The 21,941-nt window shown below is 38.3% G+C and overlaps 1 protein-coding gene across 1 annotated transcript; it reads left to right on the forward strand.

Moving 5' to 3' along the window:
* The first annotated feature begins 5,127 nt into the window (after nucleotides 1-5,127).
* Nucleotides 5,128-16,529, forward strand: LOC136280854 (tetratricopeptide repeat protein 28-like). Its single transcript, XM_066166591.1, has 4 exons — nucleotides 5,128-5,277; nucleotides 6,286-6,447; nucleotides 6,709-6,773; nucleotides 13,388-16,529. Exons 1-4 carry the CDS (start codon nucleotides 5,181-5,183, stop codon nucleotides 16,388-16,390), a joined length of 3,327 nt encoding a protein of 1,108 aa, XP_066022688.1. The 5' UTR covers nucleotides 5,128-5,180; the 3' UTR covers nucleotides 16,391-16,529.
* The last annotated feature ends 5,412 nt before the right edge of the window (nucleotides 16,530-21,941 follow it).

The raw sequence follows: 21,941 nt of genomic DNA on the forward strand, positions 1-21,941 counted from the left end.
TAATTGTATTTGTTTGTTCCGCATAAAATCATGAGTGCACCACGTGCTACTCGTTCGAGTTTTTCATTGAAGGCATTTTGGGTGGCGGATATTTATCTATTAGTTTAGTTTGCAATGACAAAAGGAAATAGTCCAATATGAAAGAAAGAAAACATTACAATTAATCCGAGTCATTTCGTTAGTGCCATACCTCCTGACTGTGGTGTACTCAAAGTTCTACGGAGCATGCCCGAAGGTGTTAGGTTGAAAAACAACATGGCGCGATCGGTAAGAAGTAAAGATCGTGTAGATTATTATTGCTTCTAAAGACAACAGGAAATAGAAACCCGGGGTAAAATTGTATCAAGTGGAAAGACTTGTCAGCAAGCGGAAATCGTTGAACAAAGTTTCGCATATTATCAGGATAATTGTGCAGAGTTGCAAACAATGGACAGCTGATTTTATGGCGAGCGTATTTGCGTGTACACTATAATAAATCACATTTGAATTACCTACAATGAAATGCCTTGCTAAATTTCCAAAGTGGCTACCAAAACAACAAAAAAGAAGTGCGGATGCGGCGAGCGTTTTCTATATTTTTCGCCTTCTCATGACATCCCTGGTGAAAATCTTTGAAGGATCTTTAACGTTCCTACAAGATCTTTATGAGAACCTTTAAAGATCTTCAAATTCTTCTTAAGATCTTCAAGGATCTTTCATTTTCTTGCTAAGATCTTCAAGGATCTTTCATTTTCTTGCCAGGATCTTCAAGGATCTTCAAAGTTCTTGCCAATTTTGCCAAATTAGACTTCGCTCCATCACGTGTCATTTCCTTGTAAACAATTTTCATTTAATCACGTATTCTAACCGCAATATCCAACCCCACTGGAAAAAATTTACACTAAATGTTACTGATAGTGAACTTTTCACGCAATTTTAACTTTTTTCTACGAATAAACTCGGCTTTTAACTACCTTGGACTTAGTCCAATCGTGTGTTTATTCCTTGTAAACAACCTGCATTTTATAAGGTATTTCACACACAGTGGGCAAAGGCCAGATAGGCAACAACCAATCAAGGAGCCCTCTCTCAAATATTATCCTTTTCTCTTGAGAAATGTATCTTCGTTTGGTCGAGATCGCAATATACCTTTGGTTAGAGTCTATTGGAGATACAACAGAGTTTCAGTTTGCTTTTCGTGGTAAAATTACATGGAATTATATTTTTCAGGCATCTAACTGTTGACGAATAATTTTACTTTTCTCTCTGGCAGAGGAACGGCAGTAAGCGCGGTCTCTTTCGCAACTATTATTTGGTCTCATCACGCTACGCGCTCTCTCTCCGTCGGGGAATAAATGGCGTTGTGTGACGAGACCAAACAACTGCTGCGAAGGAGAAAACAGTAAGCGTGGCACCAATCCATTTTATTTTTGCTCAGAAGTATTTCGACGGTAGAGAAAATAGACCACAAGATACCTGTGTGAGTTCAGATAAATTACGTTTTCCTCTCTTTCTCTTAAGGTGAAGTAATGCAATATTTTCTTTTTTTAGAAAGTTATGCTCTTTTTCTGTTACAAAAATGAAAACATTAGGTACACAAAGTGTCCCATCTCATCCCACCCGGTCAAAAAAAATAACTCTTGCATGCTACGCATGCCTATGTTTTTATTTGGAAGCCAGAAAATTCACAATACACTAGCTTAGTGCAAGTGACATTAGTGCATGACCATTACCTTGCTTTCTTGAGCTGTACTGGGAAATATTGGCTCTATGGCATTTCTATACTGCCGCAACCATGGGCCAATATTCCCTCGGAGAGACTCGTGCTCGAGTGGTCAGTAAGAAGTTAGTAATGGCTTTGGAAAAAATGATCTACACTGTACATGCATCTCATGCTATTTTTAATTCCAGAACAATTGATTTCCTTGTTCCTCTACATTTCTTGAATTTTTTTCTACGTGAAGACAGCTAGCAAGGATTTCATGATATTTGAAAAACAACCAGTCTAGATTATCAGGATAATTAAAGTTAGCATCAAAGACAAATCAATTCTGTGCACAAAACAATGTAAACATGAAATAATTGCAAAAACAATTAGTTTAATATACATATACTGGTAAACCACAAACATCAGCACCTGTACCAAATTGAAATCCATATCAAAATACATTAGCAAGCATTGGTGTATATATTTCATTGTTTTTCTTGTCATAAGTGTCCAGTTGAACTAACTGTCAGCTGCACAAATATGGATGTCGGTTCAACTGGAGGAAATTGAATAAAAAACTTACATATTTTGTAAGTTTTGACTAGTAATCCCTATTTAAATATCAGATAAGAAAATCTTACTTTGGTTTTGTAAAAGTTGTTTCTTATTAGAAGGGATTCACCACAAACTCTCTCCTCTTGTGGAGACATGGTGACCTTATGATTAGTGAGGTGGAGTCAGGGTCGAGAGGTCTGCATTTGTAACCTGGCCTGTGCTGGACTCAGGGTCAAGAGGTCTGGGTTCCAGTCAATGTGTTGTGTTCTTGTGCAGAACACTTTACTCTTACAGTACCCTTCTCCACCCAGGAGTATAAATGGGTACCAGAAATTAGTCAGGGGAACCTGATGAAATGACAGGAGGGAAGAGGGAGGGGGGAGGGGGGGGGGTAACCATGGAGTGGACTGTCATCATGTCTAGGGAGGAGTAATAATATCTAGTCGCTTCATGTGAGGAATCCAAGATTATAAGCTCAGGGCCTGGATGGGCCACTCTTAAATACAGACTTTACCTAACTACCTACAGCCTCTGGTTTAAATAACTTCAATTGCTGCTGTTACAAATTATATGAACTTGCAACATAAAGATGATGATTTTTGCCCAATTTACCTCAGTCAATTAGGACTGTCTTTTGTAAATCTTGAAATTTTCAAAAATCCAGACAGAGGTTGAGTTTCAAAAAAAATTTCAAAAATCCAGACAGAGGCGGAGTTTTCTATACTAATGTCTGAGCACTTTGTAGGCTTCCTGCCATCTGGCGGGACGCGTAATTAAGCACACAGTGGTAAAGGGCCCTTCCGTAGTAGCTACAAGACGCTGACAAAACTTTTTCTCTCCACCGAAAATCACATCAAAATTTATCCTTGCTAAATTTCAAGTGTGCTGCACGTATCAGCACCCCCCGGGGAACCCCTATATATAAGAGGGCGAGGATGCGCGCTAGGAATTTCGAAAACGACCCTTATAAAATTATAAAAGGTACCTGGATCCGTGTGGGAGTGGCAACAACTGATATCTACCCCTATAAAGTACCAATTTAAACACAAAAAAATTGAAAAATCTCAAAAATAAGAACTTCTTTATCGATGTGCTCTAGAGGCTCAAGTCAGATCATTAAAATCGTCCTAGTGCTTATTAAATGCTTATTTCAGGTATTTCATTGAGCGAAAAACACCCTAAAAGGTACCAGCTAAGTCTCTGGCAGTCCACTAAAGTTTGAGACACCGTAAAAGGTACCAGATCACTGATTTTGACCCCTGAAAGGTACGACAAGCATCCTCACCCATTTCTGATCGCCTCCTCCCCCACCTCCCCCACCAACCCTGTCAGCACCTAGAAGCAAAAGATGTGATTTGCCAACTACGAGCTGTCAGTCTCACCTCGTAAAATTCACGTAAACTGGTTATTTACTTATAAAAACTTTAGGCGCTGATCTGTCAGATTTTTATGCGGAAAATATCTGTCCTGCTTCGAGGCAGGACAGCTGTACTTTTTTTTGTTTTGTGCGTCTTGACATAATTTGGTAGGGATTAAAATAACTGTACATCTGTGTATTGCTTAATATGTTATCCACTGCGCTAGCTAATTAAGGCCACAATTTTCAATTAATTAATACTAATCGCATAACGTGATGACGTCATAAACGTAATTCACTGCATTACGACTTGCTAGTCAGAAGAACTGTGAGACACCACTGGATTTTGAACGCGACTACTACAAGCATGATTCAATAAAGGAGCTGTTTAAAACCGTGGACTGAGTTAATCTTCGACTGGCAAAATAATCTGCATTTGTTAAACAGACTATTCAAGTGCATCAAGAACTCGATGTGTGCACTTCTAGTAAGTATTCTTTTGTAACATAGCTAAAGATCTTGCGATGTCTACTGTTCAAGCCTTTTTCTCTTTTCAAAGAGGCATCAGAATTATTTTCATGTCAAATTTGCAGTAAACTGCTTGCGTGTCATCCTTTGTTTTCAAGGTGTCCGACCAGGTATGACTGAAAATGGCACCTCGCTTTGATAGGAATCCTTTTGTTGTTGCTTCTTACTTCCTGAAATTGTCACTTGAAATTCGCTCGGTAATGTAAAAAAAACAACAACAACAACGCGAGTAATACAGATATATATCAAAATTCTTTTATCACATGAAAAGTTGTAGGACCTGATAGCATCTTAGGGACGGACCATTAGATTTTTGATGCGGGGGGAGGGGTGTTGGGAAATAACCCCCGAAAAAATCGAGCACGGGCTTAATGGAAGAAAAAAAATCGTGCAATTGGCAAATGACCCCCCCCCCCCCCTCGCATCGAAAATCTAATAGTCCGTCAATAAGGTACCTTTTACGTTTTTCCAAAATGGGTTTCATTTCCGAATGAAATTAATTTCATGCCGCGTTTATATGCAAGATAATTTAGATTATAAAAACAAGTATTTAAAATATAAATAAAATAAATATTTTTTTGCCAGCCTCAATAATGTCAAGGGATTAAGTTTAGATGTAAAAACAAAGGATTATGCCGATAGAAATACCGGAGGTCAAGTAAATTCGTTACATGAGGTCACACAACTCGGGTAATATTCAGAGTGAAAATTTGCATATTTGAGCGGTCGAACGAAAAAAATCATTTCTCAAAAACTAAAATATATTTTCAAAAAAACTGCACCACAATTATTAGGACAAAATATGAAAGTAGGATAGAAAACGAATTTGGACGACTTGCCGCTGTTTGTCGGATGCATGTTGACATTAGCTCTTAATTGGCTTCTGATTTTGTGTCTATGTATCCCTCCCATTCTCAGAAGGGAAAAATATTTATTTTGCGACTGGGTAATATGTTGAGCTAATGTTTAAACCATTTTCAATCACCTCTTTTTCAGGCCAGGATGACTTAAAAGAACAACTTTTTAAGAAGCATCAGTCTTCTTACAGTTGCTATGGCTACAGGAAGAAGTTCAATTAAAGTTCCATGTGAAAATGAAGACTTACCTGACAAAGAAAATGCACCAGATTTTGACGAGGACACTTTACGAGGTGAGCTAGGTTCAACTTCGGCTTCATTTATTGTTAGAAAAATTTCTATTGGATCAGTTTCAAGAATGCAAGCAGATGTGGAAAAGGACATTTACAGTGTATGACCACTTTAAAGGATATTTGGCCAGTCATGACTCTCTTCTATGATTACAATATGCTGTTCATTGAGAAGATCTATGACACAGAAACTTTTGCTATTTTCTTTTCTAACAGTTCAAAGCAATAACACAAAGTTATAACAAGTTAAGACTTTATTTGATCATCATATAACATCCACTGTGTAAGTTTGCATCATAGGTACCATCATCATCATCACCATCATCATCACCATCATCATCACCATCATCATCACCATCATCTTTCTATTTTAATGAAACATAATCACTTTGAAACCTTCAACATTCCCTCCCTTCTCCTCGAGCAACCCACAGGCATTTGATCTTCATCCAAGCCAAAGAGGGTGGGGGGAGGGGGTTTTAACCCTGCCTGGCTGGCGTTAGGGAATTTGAATAAAAACTGTCACATCTAATTTCCAGTAGAGTACAAGTGTTAATTATCATTGAATATGGAGGTGTTTAAGGTAGATAGTGTACTTTCACTTACAAATGGCTCAGAAGAAATAAGGCTTCAAGGTCTAGGTTTTAAAGCTTGGTCAATTAGTTTTTAAAGCTTGATCAATTAGTTGAAAGTGAAATTCTTAATTATTTCGCCTTTTACATAAGATTGTGTGGGGCATTTGAACAATTTATTAATTTTGCCCAGGGAATAGAAATTTTAGGAATCTCCAGGGGTTTGCCTCGAATTGAGTGATGCTTATAATTCTCATCGTTATTCTTACCAATGTTGTCACCTACATTGTTAGCATCATCATAACTATTGAAAATCTGCAGATTTTAAATCTCCAGATCTTGGCAGCTCTGACTATACACGAATAATTATTAACTACGACCACAGACTTTGACACCCATTTTTTAATTTTTTTCGAATTATTTTATTTTTTCTTTGCAGCCACAGCTGATGTTTATAGGAATGAGGGTAATGAGGCCTTCAGGAAAGGAGATTTCATCAATGCTATTCATTTTTACACCAAAGGAATTAAAATGAACTGCAATGACAAAGAACTGAAGGCCAAACTGCACAACAACAGGGCAATTGCACATTCTAAACTTGGTAAGATGATGAGAGCTTTAATATGCATTTTTTTTCTATTTTGAAGCTATTGAGTTGTCTGTAGTAGTTTTCTGAAAAAAGGTGATGATTTTGAATGCATGCCCGGAAAAATTTACATCTTATCTTGGCCTCTCAAATATGCAAAGAAGTAACCTCTTACCCCAGATATCAACGAGCATCACGAGGTTTTCCCAAAATTACAGTAATGGTAGTTGGTTTGCAACATGTATGGTTAATCAGAGATATTTATTTCAATAACAGGAAATCACCAGGATTCACTAAGGGATGCAGAAGCAGCCATTGAGTTAAATCCAACTTTCCTTAAGGCAATTGTGAGAGGTTAGATATGTTAGCTGTACTCTAATAATAGTAATAAAAAAAAGAACTCAACACTCTAAGGTTAAATGAGGTTAAATGGAGTTCAATCTTGTCTCAATTGACTTTAATTAAGAGGTCAAGACCACCCTGATGTACATTTGAATCCAGCTCTTGACTGCTACGCCATTACTTCCATTAATCATGATGAGAATATTATTTTGAACGGGATGAAGAACTCAATGCGGAATGCAAAGCAAAATTTCAGCATGAATATTTTAGTTCCTTAAGTTCAATGAGTCACAGGTGTCAGATATGTTAAGAGCGTGTCCACGAGAGCACCGGACAGTCGTGCTACATGCCATCTCACCGATTTCAATGAAACTTTGCCAGTTTAAAGGGTCTACCCCAAAATTCAAAAAGACAAAGTGGTTTCTGTTTTGGTTTTTTTCTGGGGGGGGATAGACCACCCCCTCGGTTTTTTCTTAGTTTTCACCAAGAAAATCGCTTCAAATAGGTAAAATGTATGAAACTCTCATTGCGATGGTATTTAACCAATTACTTTTAGGATTTGCGCACATATTTTTACATCCTTAGTTAATGCCTGCTGCGAGCATCAGTCAGTTTGACCGACGGCTTGTCAATCAACAGAGGCAAATATACGACTGTGTTTTTAGACTTTTGGATTCATCTAAATATTTTACAACTTTGAGGTCAAATAACCCCCGTTGCCAGAAAGCTACAACACTTATCTTAATTACCCTTTATAACCCATCATTTCATCTCTGAAAATCATCAAAAAAATCTTTGGACGCTACCGTATTTTTGTCTTGGATACCTTTTAAAATCTGCGACTGTGACAAGTTTCTCTCAACTACACCTGTCACGCACTTCTTGCTCTAGGCGGTCACTTGACAAAATAAACCAACATTTTTTAGCTCTTTATACAAGATGATTGATCAAGAAAGGTGAAAAATGTGAAAAACTTTCGAGATTTTTTGTAGGAATGGAAAATTTCACGTTTAGAGAGATGCATGTAGACGAAAAATCAATGGGAAAATCGTAGCGTTTCTTTCTTCAGTCCTTTATTACTTTGAAGATTTGCTAAAATCAGCAGATATGGCTTTTGTACGGCACAAAACATTCATTAGTCTATAATGTGATTGTTTATCATCATCATTGCTCATTTTAGGAGATTTTAAAGTCACATGCTGCGTGTTGGTTGATATTCCTACATGTTCCAGTGTACTACAACTTCGGCTTTTACTGACGAGAAATTCTGCGCTCTCGCTCGAGAGCAAATATCAATAGTTCTATCGGACTAAAAACTGTGCTTCTATTCCAAAAATAAAATTCAATAGTGTTGTCGTTGTCACTTACCGCCGTCGAACATTTCCATGCAAAACTCCGCTAAGCCAACATCTGTTGTGTGACCCGAAGACTCTCCGTAGGAATTATTCAAGCGCGTTGTTCATGCTGTCTGCTAAATAACAATTTCAGAATAATCTGCAGCTCTCTATGATTATTTCCCTGCTTCGATTGTAAAATATCTGCACATTTTTTTTTCAAGCATTCTATTGCTACATATAAATCCACATCTCTCTAGATCGAGTGTTGCCAGGTTTAATTGCGTGACTTGTAAAATTTTAAAATAAGAATGAGCCAGCAGTAATTTGACGAGTAGGCTTCCTGCAAATCTCCCTTGATGAAATCCTAAGACATAGCCAGTTGTTTTGGTGAGCAAAGACAATAAATATGAAAGAAAAGTGAGATGCAAATGTATTTTTTTTTTTTAGCTTAATAGCAGCTGTACCCTCTCCTGCAGTCTTCGTCTAAATTTTGCAAGGTCCCTCCTTATCTTCTGCCTTGTTCGGTCAGTTTCGAATTCTGAAGCTAGATCATTGGCATCGGCCTCTCCGTCCTCATTCATATTTACAGAGGGGGACCTCATCAATAAACCAATTTTTGTTACGGCAGATAACCGGCTGAAGTATCGAGCGATTTGCTGCTGTATCAACCGGTCAGTCTTAGACAACATTTCTGGCTGGTGTCGTCTCTAAAAACTCTCTCGTTATTTGGGAAATCACATTAGAGGCGGTTGCCTTACTAGTTTCCTCCCTTGCCCAGCACACGTCTAGGAGATAATTCTCTGCTTTCTGAGAAAAGGTGGCTGTTTTTTGTGTTTTCCAAAGAGCCCATCCAAAGTCCACTTAGCTAGTTAAGGATTGTTCGTCAGAATTTTTACCTGAGGTCCGACCTTGAACGTAGCCATCCCCTATAGAATGGCAAGCCGGTCTTAGTCCATTTCCTCTTGATCTTATCCTAGGCGGAATTTTTTTGTCGGCTTCACTGTGTTTGTCTTTGTCAGGGTACATTTGGATGGCAGCCAATGACTGAAACGTCTTGATACATCCTTCTTTTAGCAAGAATATCTCGCTTTCTTGTTCCGTCTATGACGGATTGGGTATAGTTCTCGCGATGACCCGCGTTCAGAAATCTGTGCACGTTGCTGATAACCACCCGCTTCTACGATTAGTTTGCTGAAGGTTTCTAATGTGATGAGCCTAGTGAGACCCTGAGGTGCTTCAAACCGTGCCAGTTGGTCTGCGCTATAAACTTATCGCAGTTCTTAAGTCAGAGGGAGGATCGCCCACCTCTATCTGTGTGAGCTCCTCTACAGTACCAGCGTATCCCTAGCAATCATATGACATAGAGTTCATCTCAGTCACAAATCACCAGCTAGGAAAACTGATGTTCAGATAAGCGCTCTTCTTGCCCTTCTTCCTTATTCATTGCCGACTCCAAGATAGCAGCTACAGTAGGCGTTCTATTTAGGTGTCAGTCACCTCGCCGCCACCAGGAAGACTCGCCACCAGCTTTGATTTCTTTTGCCATCTGCAGATTCATCTCTCTCCTACTTTATGTCTCCGATTTTTATGAGGAGGATACTGGCATTTACGAACCCGAAGGTCTGAATCTCACACCAAGTTGTGCACGATATTTGAGGTACATCGTGAAATCGCGGTCAAGTAGGGTAAATAAGCTTTCTCATATACAAATAGTAAATAAGTTGTCTCTTTGCTATTGAAGCCAATGGATAGAATTCGCCAGGTGCGCCTAAGGTGTTATGCATGCGTGACATTTTCCGGACGTTACATGTACGAGTACGTGATCCGTTTGAGGGTCACAGATTTAGAGTAAATATTTCACCCCTCAACATCACGCAATGTCTCTAGTTTATAGAGGTCTTAGAACGTTTCATTATATGGAGTTGCCTTCTGCGGGTAGAAGGCTACAAGCAAATTTCTCAGGCGTAATTGCCTTTGATTTCTCAATTGATGTTGTCGCAAACACAGTTTTTGGGAGTCGCGAGACAAAAAAAACTTATCAGGACCTAGTTTCATGTTCTAATGGAAATAAATAGCAAATGAAAACACATTTTCTTGAGAAATAAAGTCACAAATGACGGGGATTCTCTGAAACAAATAGTGATAGAAAAGGATTTCAGTTCTGGTCAATATTGACTTTTCATGGCCTACTTCCAAATCTGAGAGAACGCGCTGAGGGAATAAAAAAACATAAATGTGTGATGATGCAAGCAAGAGAAAGAAAATCCAAATGAAGAAAAAGGAGAAAACATGGGAACCCGTGTTGCAGCGTGCAGATATCTTTCGAGCCAGACCTTCATACACCTAAGCCCGATACCACCCAGAGAAACTCGAAAGAGTCCTGTATATGAACTAGCTCGCACGTGCTCGCAGGAAAGGCCATGACAATCAGCGAAAATAATAGCAAATGCAAATGATATTTGCAGTCAAAAAACAGGAAAATAAGATAACAGAAGGATTAAGAACTTTCTAGAAGTGTCTTCTTGAAAAGAAAAGATGAACAATTTTTACTTCTCATGAAAAGTCACGCAGTAACCCTACAAATACTATTTCTATACGTGGAATTTCTTGATGGTGGAAAGTGGAAAAAACATTTTCCAGTCTCATTTTCTGGAAACATGGCGTAGTTAATGAATTTATGGGGCTATTGATATTTCCTATCAAATAAGGGGGGCAAAGTTTCCCGTCATTCGCGGTATGGAAAAGCCGAAGTTGTTACACTCGGGAACTTGTACGTCATCAAGCAGGCGGCATGTGACTTTAAAATCTCCTCTACTGTTACAGTTTCCTTATTGTAAACTGTGCGATAATGATAATGGACGATCAAAGTATAGGCTAATGAATGTTTTGTTTTGTACAAGAGCCCTATGTCCTGATTTTAGCAAATCTTCAAAGTAATAAACGACTGAAGAAAGAAACGCAACGATTTTCCCATTGATTTTTCGTCAACATGCATCTCTCTAAACGTGAAATTTTCCATTCCTACCAAAAATCTCGAACGTTTTTTACATTTTTCACCTTTCTTGATCAATCATCTTGTATAAAGAGCTAACAAATATAGGTTTATTTTGTCAAGTGACCGCCTGGAGCAAGAAGTGCGTGACAGGTGTAGTTAAGAGAAACTTGTCACAGTCGCAGATTTTAAAAGGTATCCAAGACAAAAATACGGTAGTGCCCAAAGATTTTTTTGATGATTTTCAGAGATGAAATGATGGGTTATAAAGGGTAATTAAGATTAGTGTTGTAGCTTTCTGGCAACGGGAGATATTTGACCTCAAAGTTGTAAAATATTTAGATGAATCGAAAAGTATAAAAACACTGTCGTATATTTGCCTCTGTTGATTGACAAGCCGTCAATCGAACTGACTGATACTTGCGGCGGCCATTAACTAAGGATGTAAAAATATGTGTGCAAATCCTCAAAGTAACTGGTTAAATACCATCGCAATGAGAGCTTCATACATTTTACCTATTTGAAGCGATTTCATTGTTGAAAACCAAGAAAAACCGGGAGGTGGTCTATCTCCCCACGGAAAAAACCAAAACAGAAACCAGTCTGTGTTTTTGAGTTTTGGGGTAGAGCCTTTAAACTGACAAAGTTTCATTGAAATCGGTGAAATGGCATGTAGCACGACTGTCCGGTGCTCTCGTGGACACGCTCTTAAGTCACTATCTAGTTGTTTTAGAAAGAAGGATCAGCACCTAACTCTTAGTGTTTTTGTGGGAGTTGTTGATCCCAATTTAAGTGTTCTTAGAAGTTTCAGTTGTCTGTAAAGCTAAATAAATCTAACTGAAACCTAATAGGGCCTGTTTAATTTATTTTGTTTTGTTTTGTCTTTTTTTTTCTTTTGGTCTGTAATGATTTCAATGGTTTCAGGTTCTTTTCTCAGAATTGAGCTACAGTAATAGTATGCTTCTTTGTGTTGTTGCCTACAGGAGCCACTGCTTGTGTTGAATTGAAGAGATTTGAAGAAGCAATCACTTGGTGTGATAAGGGACTAGCTGTATCCTTTGAAGGAATCTTTCATTTTTAACCGTGGGTATAAAAAAAAAGTTTCCATAATTTGATGTTTAAGGGAGAAAATACAAAGAAGGGTATTAATTATGATGGGAACTTATCAGTTCATATACTTTAAGTGTGTGTGATTAAAAACATAGGAGAAGTTATTACCTCATGACTTATTAATGAAATTACCCCTTTTAGCCAATTTGACTTAGTTCTACTATCCATGCCAATAACTGGTACATTAGTTTAAATAACCCTTTAATTTCCCAGACCAAATTTGTAATTATCCTTACTGTCAACCATACAATTCTTGTAATGTTAGTACAGAGAATTCAGTATTGCATCAACTAACTATTTTCAAATTGATATATTTTTTTTACTCTCAACACTTATCTGATTGATATTGTATTGCTATTGTAAGGAGAAATTCTCTTTTGGTCACTCACGGGAGTTAAAGGGTTAGAAGACTAATATTCATCCAGTTTATACATAGTACTTGGGTAGATGATCTCTCTAAAACAAGCCAGAACAAAAAGCTCGGTAATGTTTACATATTTTATGCAGATTTTCTTGCCTTCGATGTTTTTCCACTACTTAGAGACTCGAAAACTTTCGTCCTGCTTTCCTATGGACAAATAAAAATTTTAAAGACATGTGTTTGTGTGGTAGACTCATTTCTTCCACTGCTGTAAAACATTTGTCTGATGTTAAAGCTATATTAATTTAAAAATTGAGCAAGTGCTGCTCAGTTTTTGAAAACTAAGGATTAAATCTAGATATTTCGCGTTAAATTTTGAGGCTGTAGACAGAAAAAACATTTTTTAAGTGTAGATTTACTTCATAACTGACTTTAAGACTGAATGTTGATAAATCATCTACCTTTAATGCAAAGCCCTCCTAATGGGCCATTTTATAGTCGTGTACTTAGTTGCCAAGCCTTTGATTTGGAGTGAGGCTGAAGGTGACCTTGTTGTGATAGAGACCAGTATCTAGAAACGATAATAACAAAGTATTTTCTATTTAAAAAGCAGCAATGTTTTTATCATAACAAGGTCAGCCTTTATCATCCTTCTTGTTCAGAGGCTTGGGAACCAAGCACGCAAATGTTAAAATGGACTATTACATATAAATATGATCAGAAACATAATCTTTTTTGTTTTTGCACATTTAACCCTTAACATCAAAAAAGATTGACAAAAACAATAGGATCTTGTTGTCATTAAGACTTCAGTCTGTCAGAGAAGTGGGAGATAAGTCCATGGAGGAAAAAGATCCTATTAGTCATGACCACGTTAGCGCAAGTTCAGGTGATATCAAGAAAGTCATAGACTTCTATAATTGGGGAAAAGAAGCCATAGAGTATCTAAACCTATATCTTAAAAAAGCTAAAGAAGTAGGAGACAAGCATGGGGAGGGTAACGCTTATGGCAATCTTGGCAATGCTTATCACCGTCTGGGTGATTTAAAAAAAGCCATAGAGTACCACAACCTACATCTTAAAATAGCTAAAGAAGTAGGAGACAAGCATGGGGAGGGTGGTGCTTATGGCAATCTTGGCAATGCTTATCGCCGTCTGGGTGATTTCAAAAAAGCCATAGAGTACCACAACCTACATCTTAAAATAGCTAAAGAAGTAGGAGACAAGCATGGGGAGGGTGGTGCTTATGGCAATCTTGGCAATGCTTATTCTAGTCTGGGTGATTTAAAAAAAGCCATAGAGTACCAAAACCTAGATCTTAAAATAGCTAAAGAAGTAGGAGACAAGCATGGGGAGGGTCGTGCTTATGGCAATCTTGGCAATGCTTATTCTAGTCTGGGTGATTTAAAAAAAGCCATAGAGTACCAAAACCTACATCTTAAAATAGCTAAAGAAGTAGGAGACAAGCATGGGGAAGGTCGTGCTTATGGCAATCTTGGGAATGCTTATGACCGTCTGGGTGATTTAAAAAAAGCCATAGAGTACCAAAACCTACATCTTAAAATAGCTAAAGAAGTAGGAGACAAGCATGGGGAGGGTGGTGCTTATGGCAATCTTGGCAATGCTTATGACAGTCTGGGTGATTTCAAAAAAGCCATAGAGTACCACAACCTACATCTTAAAATAGCTAAAGAAGTAGGAGACAAGCATGGGGAGGGTAAGGCTTATGGCAATCTTGGCAATGCTTATCACCGTCTGGGTGATTTCAAAAAAGCCATAGAGTACCACAACCTAGATCTTAAAATAGCTAAAGAAGTAGGAGACAAGCATGGGGAGGGTGGTGCTTATGGCAATCTTGGCAATGCTTATGACCGTCTGGGTGATTTCAAAAAAGCCATAGAGTACCACAACCTACATCTTAAAATAGCTAAAGAAGTAGGAGACAAGCATGGGGAGGGTAACGCTTATGGCAATCTTGGCAATGCTTATCACAGTCTGGATGATTTCAAAAAAGCCATAGAGTACCACAACCTACATCTTAAAATAGCTAAAGAAGTAGGAGACAAGCATGGGGAGGGTGGTGCTTATGGCAATCTTGGCAATGCTTATTCTAGTCTGGGTGATTTAAAAAAAGCCATAGAGTACCAAAACCTAGATCTTAAAATAGCTAAAGAAGTAGGAGACAAGCATGGGGAGGGTCGTGCTTATGGCAATCTTGGCAATGTTTATCGCCGTCTGGGTGATTTCAAAAAAGCCATAGAGTACCATAACCTAAGTCTTAAAATAGCTAAAGAAGTAGGAGACAAAGTTTTGGAGGCAATTGCCTACTGTTCATTAGGATACTTTTCTGAGTTGCAAGGTGGATTGCCAAAAGCCGTTGAACATTACCAAGCTAGCATAAGCTTATTCAATTCCTTGAGAGTACTTCTAAAATCTGAAGATGAGTGGAAAGTTAATTTTCGAAATCAGCATCAAATGGCGTATACGGGTTTGTGGAGAGTTCTCGTAGAACAAGGTAAGGTATATGAAGCCTTATTTGTTGCTGAGAAAGGACGATCTCAAGCATTAACCGACCTCATAGAATCCAGGTTTTGTGGTAGAACAAGTCACCACAAGGGAGAAGATGAAGATTGCGCAGTTTTAAAAAACGTTCCATCAAACACTGTCTTTCAGGCAGTGGACGAAGCTAACGTCAATCTTTGGGTTGTGTCCGAAGGAAAACAAGTTCAGTTAAGACAAAGTAAACTCAAAGGTTTTGTTTCAGAGAATAGTGGATCTAGCCAGTCCTTTGAGTCGTTCATGCTCGGTGTCTATACACAACTTGGTGTTCGTTCTAATGTGAGATGCGAGAATCGATCTTTAGATGCTTTGAGGGAGGGCCGTTCAAAAGTGGATGAGAAAATCAAAGAAGCCAACCCTCAACCTCACTTCCAACAAGACGGATGCTTGAGCACTTTGTATGATATCGTTATGAAGCCGGTGGCTGACTTGATTCAAGGGGATGAGCTACTCATTATTCCTGATGGACCCCTGTGGATCGCCCCTTACGCTGCATTGAAGGATGGTAATTCTAAATACCTATGTGAATCGTTCACAATCCGAGTCGCTCCATCGTTAGCAAGTCTTAGACTCATTGCCGATTGCCCAGATGATTATCACAAAAGCAGTGATGCGTTACTTGTAGGAGATCCTTGGGTATCCGAGGTTACTAACAGCGAGGGAGAGAAAGTCCTCGAGCAGCTTCCGTGTGCTAAAGAAGAAGTAGAAATGATCGGAGAAATTCTGAATATCACGCCAATCACTGGCAGAAAAGCCACGAAACGCGAAGTGTTGAAAAGACTCAGTTCCGTTTCCTTAGTTCACTTTGCGGCACACGGATGTATGGAAACTGGCGAAATTGCTCTTACACCTGACCCAGACCGAATATCTACTGTGCCTACCAAGAAAGAGGATTACATTTTAACGATTCGAGATGTGTTGAATGTTCAACTTCGCGCTAAACTTGTTGTGCTCAGTTGCTGCCACAGTGGTCGGGGCGAGATCAAGGCTGAAGGTGTGGTTGGCATTGCCCGCGCTTTTATGGGGGCTGGTGCTCGGTCTGTTGTGGTGTCCCTGTGGGCGATTGATGACGAGGCTACTCTCGAGTTCATGAACTGCTTTTATCAACACCTTGCAGAAGGTAAATCTACAAGCAAGTCACTGAACCTGGCCATGAAAAGCCTCAGAGAATCAGATGAGTTCCACGACATCATATACTGGGCGCCCTTTTTGCTGATTGGAGATGACCTCACGTTTGACCTGATGGCAAAGGAATGAGAAAATTTGAATAGAAAATCAAATAAATGAGAAAATTTTATTTTTAATCTCAAAAGAATGAAGTAGGAACTTGGAAGGTTTAAATGTTTCTCTATTTTAAACAATTTTTGGCTATTTTTCTTTACTTTTTACTTTTTTGTTAAATGGAACTTGAGATGTGCAACTTTACTATGGTGAAGAAATAAACCAGTCTATTTCATTACATTTTGATCAGTGGAATTGTCATTTTTTCTTACTTTAACAAATTTAAATGCTTGCGAAGAGAACGAAATGCAACAAGGCCTCTGTTATGAACGAGGTTTCCATTTCCACCAACATGTCACTCAGCTCTGTTCCTGTATTATAATCAGTTGTATGGAAAATAATTTAAAGGTTATTTCTTTTACCCAACCAGGGGCTTTTCCACCGGATTTTAATTACCTATGCTCTAAGCTTTTGATAAGCAAAGAAACAATTCAATTTTCCAAAACTTTGATTGAATATGTATGTGAATTGAATATGTGAATTGATCTTAGACTGTTTTCTACATCATTACTTTGTTACAATTTACCTTCATCTTTACAAAAAAATTGATTACCATTTTCGACTCAATCCATTTTAATGCAATCCTGTTCTGTTAGTGCCAAGATTGCCATTCTAAGCTTAATTCGAAGAAGTAAACATAAGAGATGATGTTATTAAATTTACTAACCATATGTTAGAGACATTACACCTACTTTTAGGGGTGTAGCCAGCCTTTAGTCCCGTAGGCCCGGCCTACAATTGTTTTCTGCCCGCTTGACTTTTACTAAAAGATAATATGACTCTTGCAAATGTTTAAACAAAAACTGAAATTTGTGAGGGAAGAGGCTTACATTTAGTCAAAAAGCTGGCTACAACCCTGTTTTCAATCAAACGAGTCTGGCCAATTTTTGTCCGTTTTACCAAACACTTCTCCGTTCGTTTTAAAGAACGACGACGGAGAGGCTAAAAATTGTCCATCTAATCTAAACTAGGAAAGAGGGACGCAGAGTTCACTATAATTAAAGTTTTCATAGGTGTGACTTTTATTGTATGTGACATGGAATTTGTTGTTTCTAGTATGACAATATTTACGCTCATAAACGAGAGAAGCAGTTAACGTAAGCCATGTAGTCCTCAATGGGAATTATTTTGGTGAAAAGGCTCATTAATTAATGCAAACCTAGTGCGTAGTTGAAAACGTTCAGGGCTTCAGGATAAAACTTCTAATTGTTGAAAATCACCTCTTGAAATTTTTTCATCGATTTAAATTTATCTCAGCATGATTTGAGGATGTCAGATAATATGCGTGGTTGAATATAATGTAACTAGGATTTTAAAGACATTCTAGGACAGTTTCAACTAAACATGGTTTGTATAATGTCAGTGTATTTCGTGTGAAGTGTTTTGATGCTATTTTTTTTTAAGTTGAAGATAACTGTTCATTTATCTTAGTTTACATTAATTACCTCATGAACTCCCAAGTTCTGAAGAAAAATTCTCCCAACTGATAAGAATGTGTTTCTCTTTGCTGCCGCTTGTTCCGAGAATTCGATGTAACATTATGTTTCTAGTAAAAGATTATCCTCCAGTTTGGATTTTCTCTCCATGTTTTTCGGTGTATTAATACCGTGAGGAGAATTTAAATTATGATCAGTCTTGGGAGTAAATGGGTTCATTTTAGCGTCTCCGTTTAGCGCATATTTTACTTAATGCCTTGAACAATTTAATGCAGTTAATTCTTTCTGTAAGAGAAATATAGTGTATAAAATACAAAAACTGCGTTAATTTACATTGTCTGTCTTTATATTCTTAGGATGCACGTAAGATGTAGAGAAAGCAGATCCTATGGGGACTTCAATACTTATTTTGACCCACTCTGGTTCCCGCGCACCAAGTTGATAATGTGTGCAGCTAATAGTGTACTAACATTCCATGTTTCAAGCCCCCGCCCACTTAACAAAAGCGCATCATCTCTTCGATTGTATCTCTTTCACTGTCTATCGTTCTCCGTATTGCCACACGCTTTTGAACGCCGACGGACGTGTTCATACTGTTACATATCTGCGCCTTTTTTTTATCTTTTTCTTCACACAAGGTTTTACACCTTTTCACATTTGCGCATCCCTTTTTTTTCTCCTTCCTCGGGTTCCTTCCTTTTTTTTTTTTTTTTTATCGCAATTTTCCTTTATTCCCATCTTTTTCATGTCTGTTTCAGTTTTCACTCGTCTCAATCTTTGCGCAACGTCAGGCTTCTTACAACTCATATACCTCGTTACTCCCCCATAGTAGTTGTGATCATGCGTATTATGTCCACTTTGGGACGGTGTCCTCTTAAAGTCATCTCTAGTAAAATCTCAGTTTTCCTTTCGATTGATTCCTAGTCCACAGGGTGCTAGTGCTTGCTCTCCTCAGTCCTCTCATCATAATAGCAGTTATAAAGCGAAACAGCTCCCTCCAAGTCTCGGCGACATAACTTGTGCATTTAGTCGGAAACGAGTCCCTCAATGTCCAAATTAAGGCTTCTTCTATCATGTGATTGGGAATGGGTCAAACTCTCGCCCAGGGTCCACCTACAATGCGAATCCAAGATGGCGGCTGGCCAATCCACAGCCGGACTCTACTGAGTCGGTAGCCGCCATCTCGGATGCAGACGCATTAGGAAGAGTTTTGACAAAACAATAATTGAGAAAGGATAAGTTACAATAACGCTTAGAGAGATAGCCGATGACAACTTGAGAGATTCATCATGAGCAAACACGTTCCGTCGATTATTAAACTCCATGTCTCCTCCAATACGCACTCCCATATGCCCCTCTTCCCCCCTTCCCTATACATCCCTCTACTACAAGTTTTATCATCATACAGCACAATACAACATTATACCCCAGAGTAGCACTGTAAATCCGTAAAATGCAGTAACTAGACAACGCTTCACAACAATATGTACCCCTAGATAGCACTATGCTTCCCTCTACTGAGTTTTAAATCACCATACAGCGCTATATAAACAGTTGCTCTAATTTGGCGCCAAAATAAGTGCGAATATTTGCCGCAGTCATTTTCTCGAATTTTCTGTTCCAAGATGCGGAAACTGTGAGCTTCGAGGAACAGATAATATCCAAGGACAAATATCCGTTCATATTTTCGCGCAAAATAGACGCTATTGTGTTTTTTATCCTTCAAATATTTTGCGACGCTCGTGAAAAATGTTAATGAACAGCTCACTGAATTGAATTAAGAAAAGGTTAAGTTTCTAAAAAAAACTGTGATGCTGCGTCGGTGGGAGAGTATAACATGGTAATTTAGTGAGTTGATAACGTAAATTGGCCACTGCAAAGAGTTTAAAAACTGACGTTTCGAGCGTTAGCCCTTCGTCAGAGCGATTGCATAGGGCAAACGCTCGAAACATGAGCTTTTAAACTCTTTGCGGTGGGCAATTTACGTTATCAATTCAGTTGATAATGCCTAACTACCCTGAATTGCATTAATTTTGAGATGAAGACTTATCGTGGTGGACGTAAGGTCTGCAAATTGGGGAATATCGTTTAGGTGATATTCTCGGATATCACTTAGTTTTAGCAAGGGAATATTCAGTCACTTACTGCGTTTAGACTAATCGCGCGCGAGCAAAATTATTTGATGGATCATAAGCAATAATATGTACCCCTAGATAGCACTTCACTTCCCGCTACTGTAATTTACATCACAATACAGCGCTATACAACAATATGTACCCCTAAGTAGCCTTGATCGGCATAATAGAATACATATATCGAAATGCTCCAGCCTCACGAGCCATGGTTTATGTCTTTCTCCCAAGTTCATTTAATATTCGATGAAAACCTCTGCGTCGTTCAAAGAAAATACAGCATTTTCCAGCGCAGTCATGACTCGTCTGACGTGAAGATACAGAGATCGAGAGTTGATTATGGCTTCAAGTTTCAAACTCCTAAAGGCGGGAAATATGTCTTGAACTCTTGGGTTGGACTCAAAAAGTCTGAAACAAAATCATTCATGATCATCGTTATCAATTCTGAATAATTGAAATTCGATTCACGTTTACTTTGGAAAATAAATTTTACTCCTATTTTGCCATTTATACAGAGAAATCAAGACACTGACAAGACACAGCAACAGCGTTGTGAATCTCCATCCTCATCTTCAACAGAACTGTGCTATCACGAAGATGGTGCGCGTGCGTTTGCATTTTAAAGTCACTTTTGTACAAAATAATGACCCGATTGGCAAGAATACGGGCTAAACACGCAACAGCGCTGGTGCTTTTGCGTTTGCGTTCTGGCGTTTGCTCTCTAAAAGGCCCGAGAAAACGTTTTCATTGTCTATTAAATTATTGATTGTTTTCATTCCTCGGGTTCTTCTTTTAAACCGGAACTCGGTTCTTAGCGACTTGTTCAAATACTGCACTAGTTAAGACGTAACTTAACTCTTTATACAACAGGAAATAGACAAACACTTTCTTCCTTGTGACGCTCTTAATGCGCCAATGAGCTGCCAAAAAGAAAGAAAGAATTCGATTTCTTTAGTTATTCCGACATACCTCAACGCACGAATTCAGGCGAATTGATTTATTCATTCTCTAAGTTGTGGAGTCGGAAATTAAAAGCGTCCCATCTACTAGAAAATATTGATCCGAGGGACATTTGCGCTAAAATGTTCGAAAATAAATACAAGAAAAGGAATTTTTCATAATATCTTTGCTTCGAATAGTCAAATGACGATATGAGCCCGTCCAGACAAGTAAAAGTAATTCTTCATTCTTAACTAAGTGATTTGTGACAGTCAAATTACTGGGTGTCATTTTTAAATGATTCTTAAGTGACATACTCCAATACATGACGAGATATAACCTCTCTCAGTTAGATTAACTTTGTATTCTTTCTTGATGTGACATTATTTTAAATGACGTCACAAACTTAGGCTCCAGGCTTCTGCAGTGATCATGATGCTGACGAATAATGCAATGAAAGTATGTCTGTGACAAGAAAAATTTGCAGGGATTTTATTTTAACCATCAGCGTTAGTTCATGTCATGTGTGAGCAAATTATTTTGGTTTGAGTCGATGAAATTTTCTGCTGAGAACTATTAGTGATTTCTTGTTCAATCCGACAGAAAACTAACAAAAGGAAGAAAACGATGGAGAACAATTATCAAACTAGATTTTCACGCCGATGTCTTAAAATATAAAAGGGAAGAGGATCTCAAAAGAAACTCAGGAAAGAAAGCAGTCCAGGGGCACGCCCCAGAGATACAAAAGAGGTGAGGATCTGAGCGTTAATTATAAACGACAACATAAAACATTTAACTCAAACTACCATAACTTACAACTTAGTTTTTTTTAAAAATTTATTTAGCACAACGCTTAGAAGGAGAATTAAGAGGTATATATTTTTGCACCATAAAGAGAGTGGCTTTCTATTCTCGAAACCCCCACGGACTACTGCTGCTGGAGTCAGTACAAGTCACTTCAACTAACCTTACTGGTCTGACATGGTTTTATGGCCATCAAAAAAAAAATTAGTTCCCCTA

This window comes from Pocillopora verrucosa, chromosome 5, assembly GCF_036669915.1.
Source record: "Pocillopora verrucosa isolate sample1 chromosome 5, ASM3666991v2, whole genome shotgun sequence".
Classification (NCBI taxonomy): Eukaryota; Metazoa; Cnidaria; class Anthozoa; order Scleractinia; family Pocilloporidae; genus Pocillopora; species Pocillopora verrucosa.

What these genes read in the sequence shown, in the direction of transcription:
- LOC136280854 (XM_066166591.1), top strand. Translation starts at nt 5,181, where the DNA reads ATGGCTACAGGAAGAAGTTCAATTAAAGTTCCATGTGAAAATGAAGAC. An exon ending in AATTGCACATTCTAAACTTG is followed by an intron (nt 6,448 to 6,708) that starts GTAAGATGATGA and finishes TTTCAATAACAG; the next exon opens with GAAATCACCAGGATTCACTA. An exon ending in TAAATCCAACTTTCCTTAAG is followed by an intron (nt 6,774 to 13,387) that starts GCAATTGTGAGA and finishes TTAAGACTTCAG; the next exon opens with TCTGTCAGAGAAGTGGGAGA.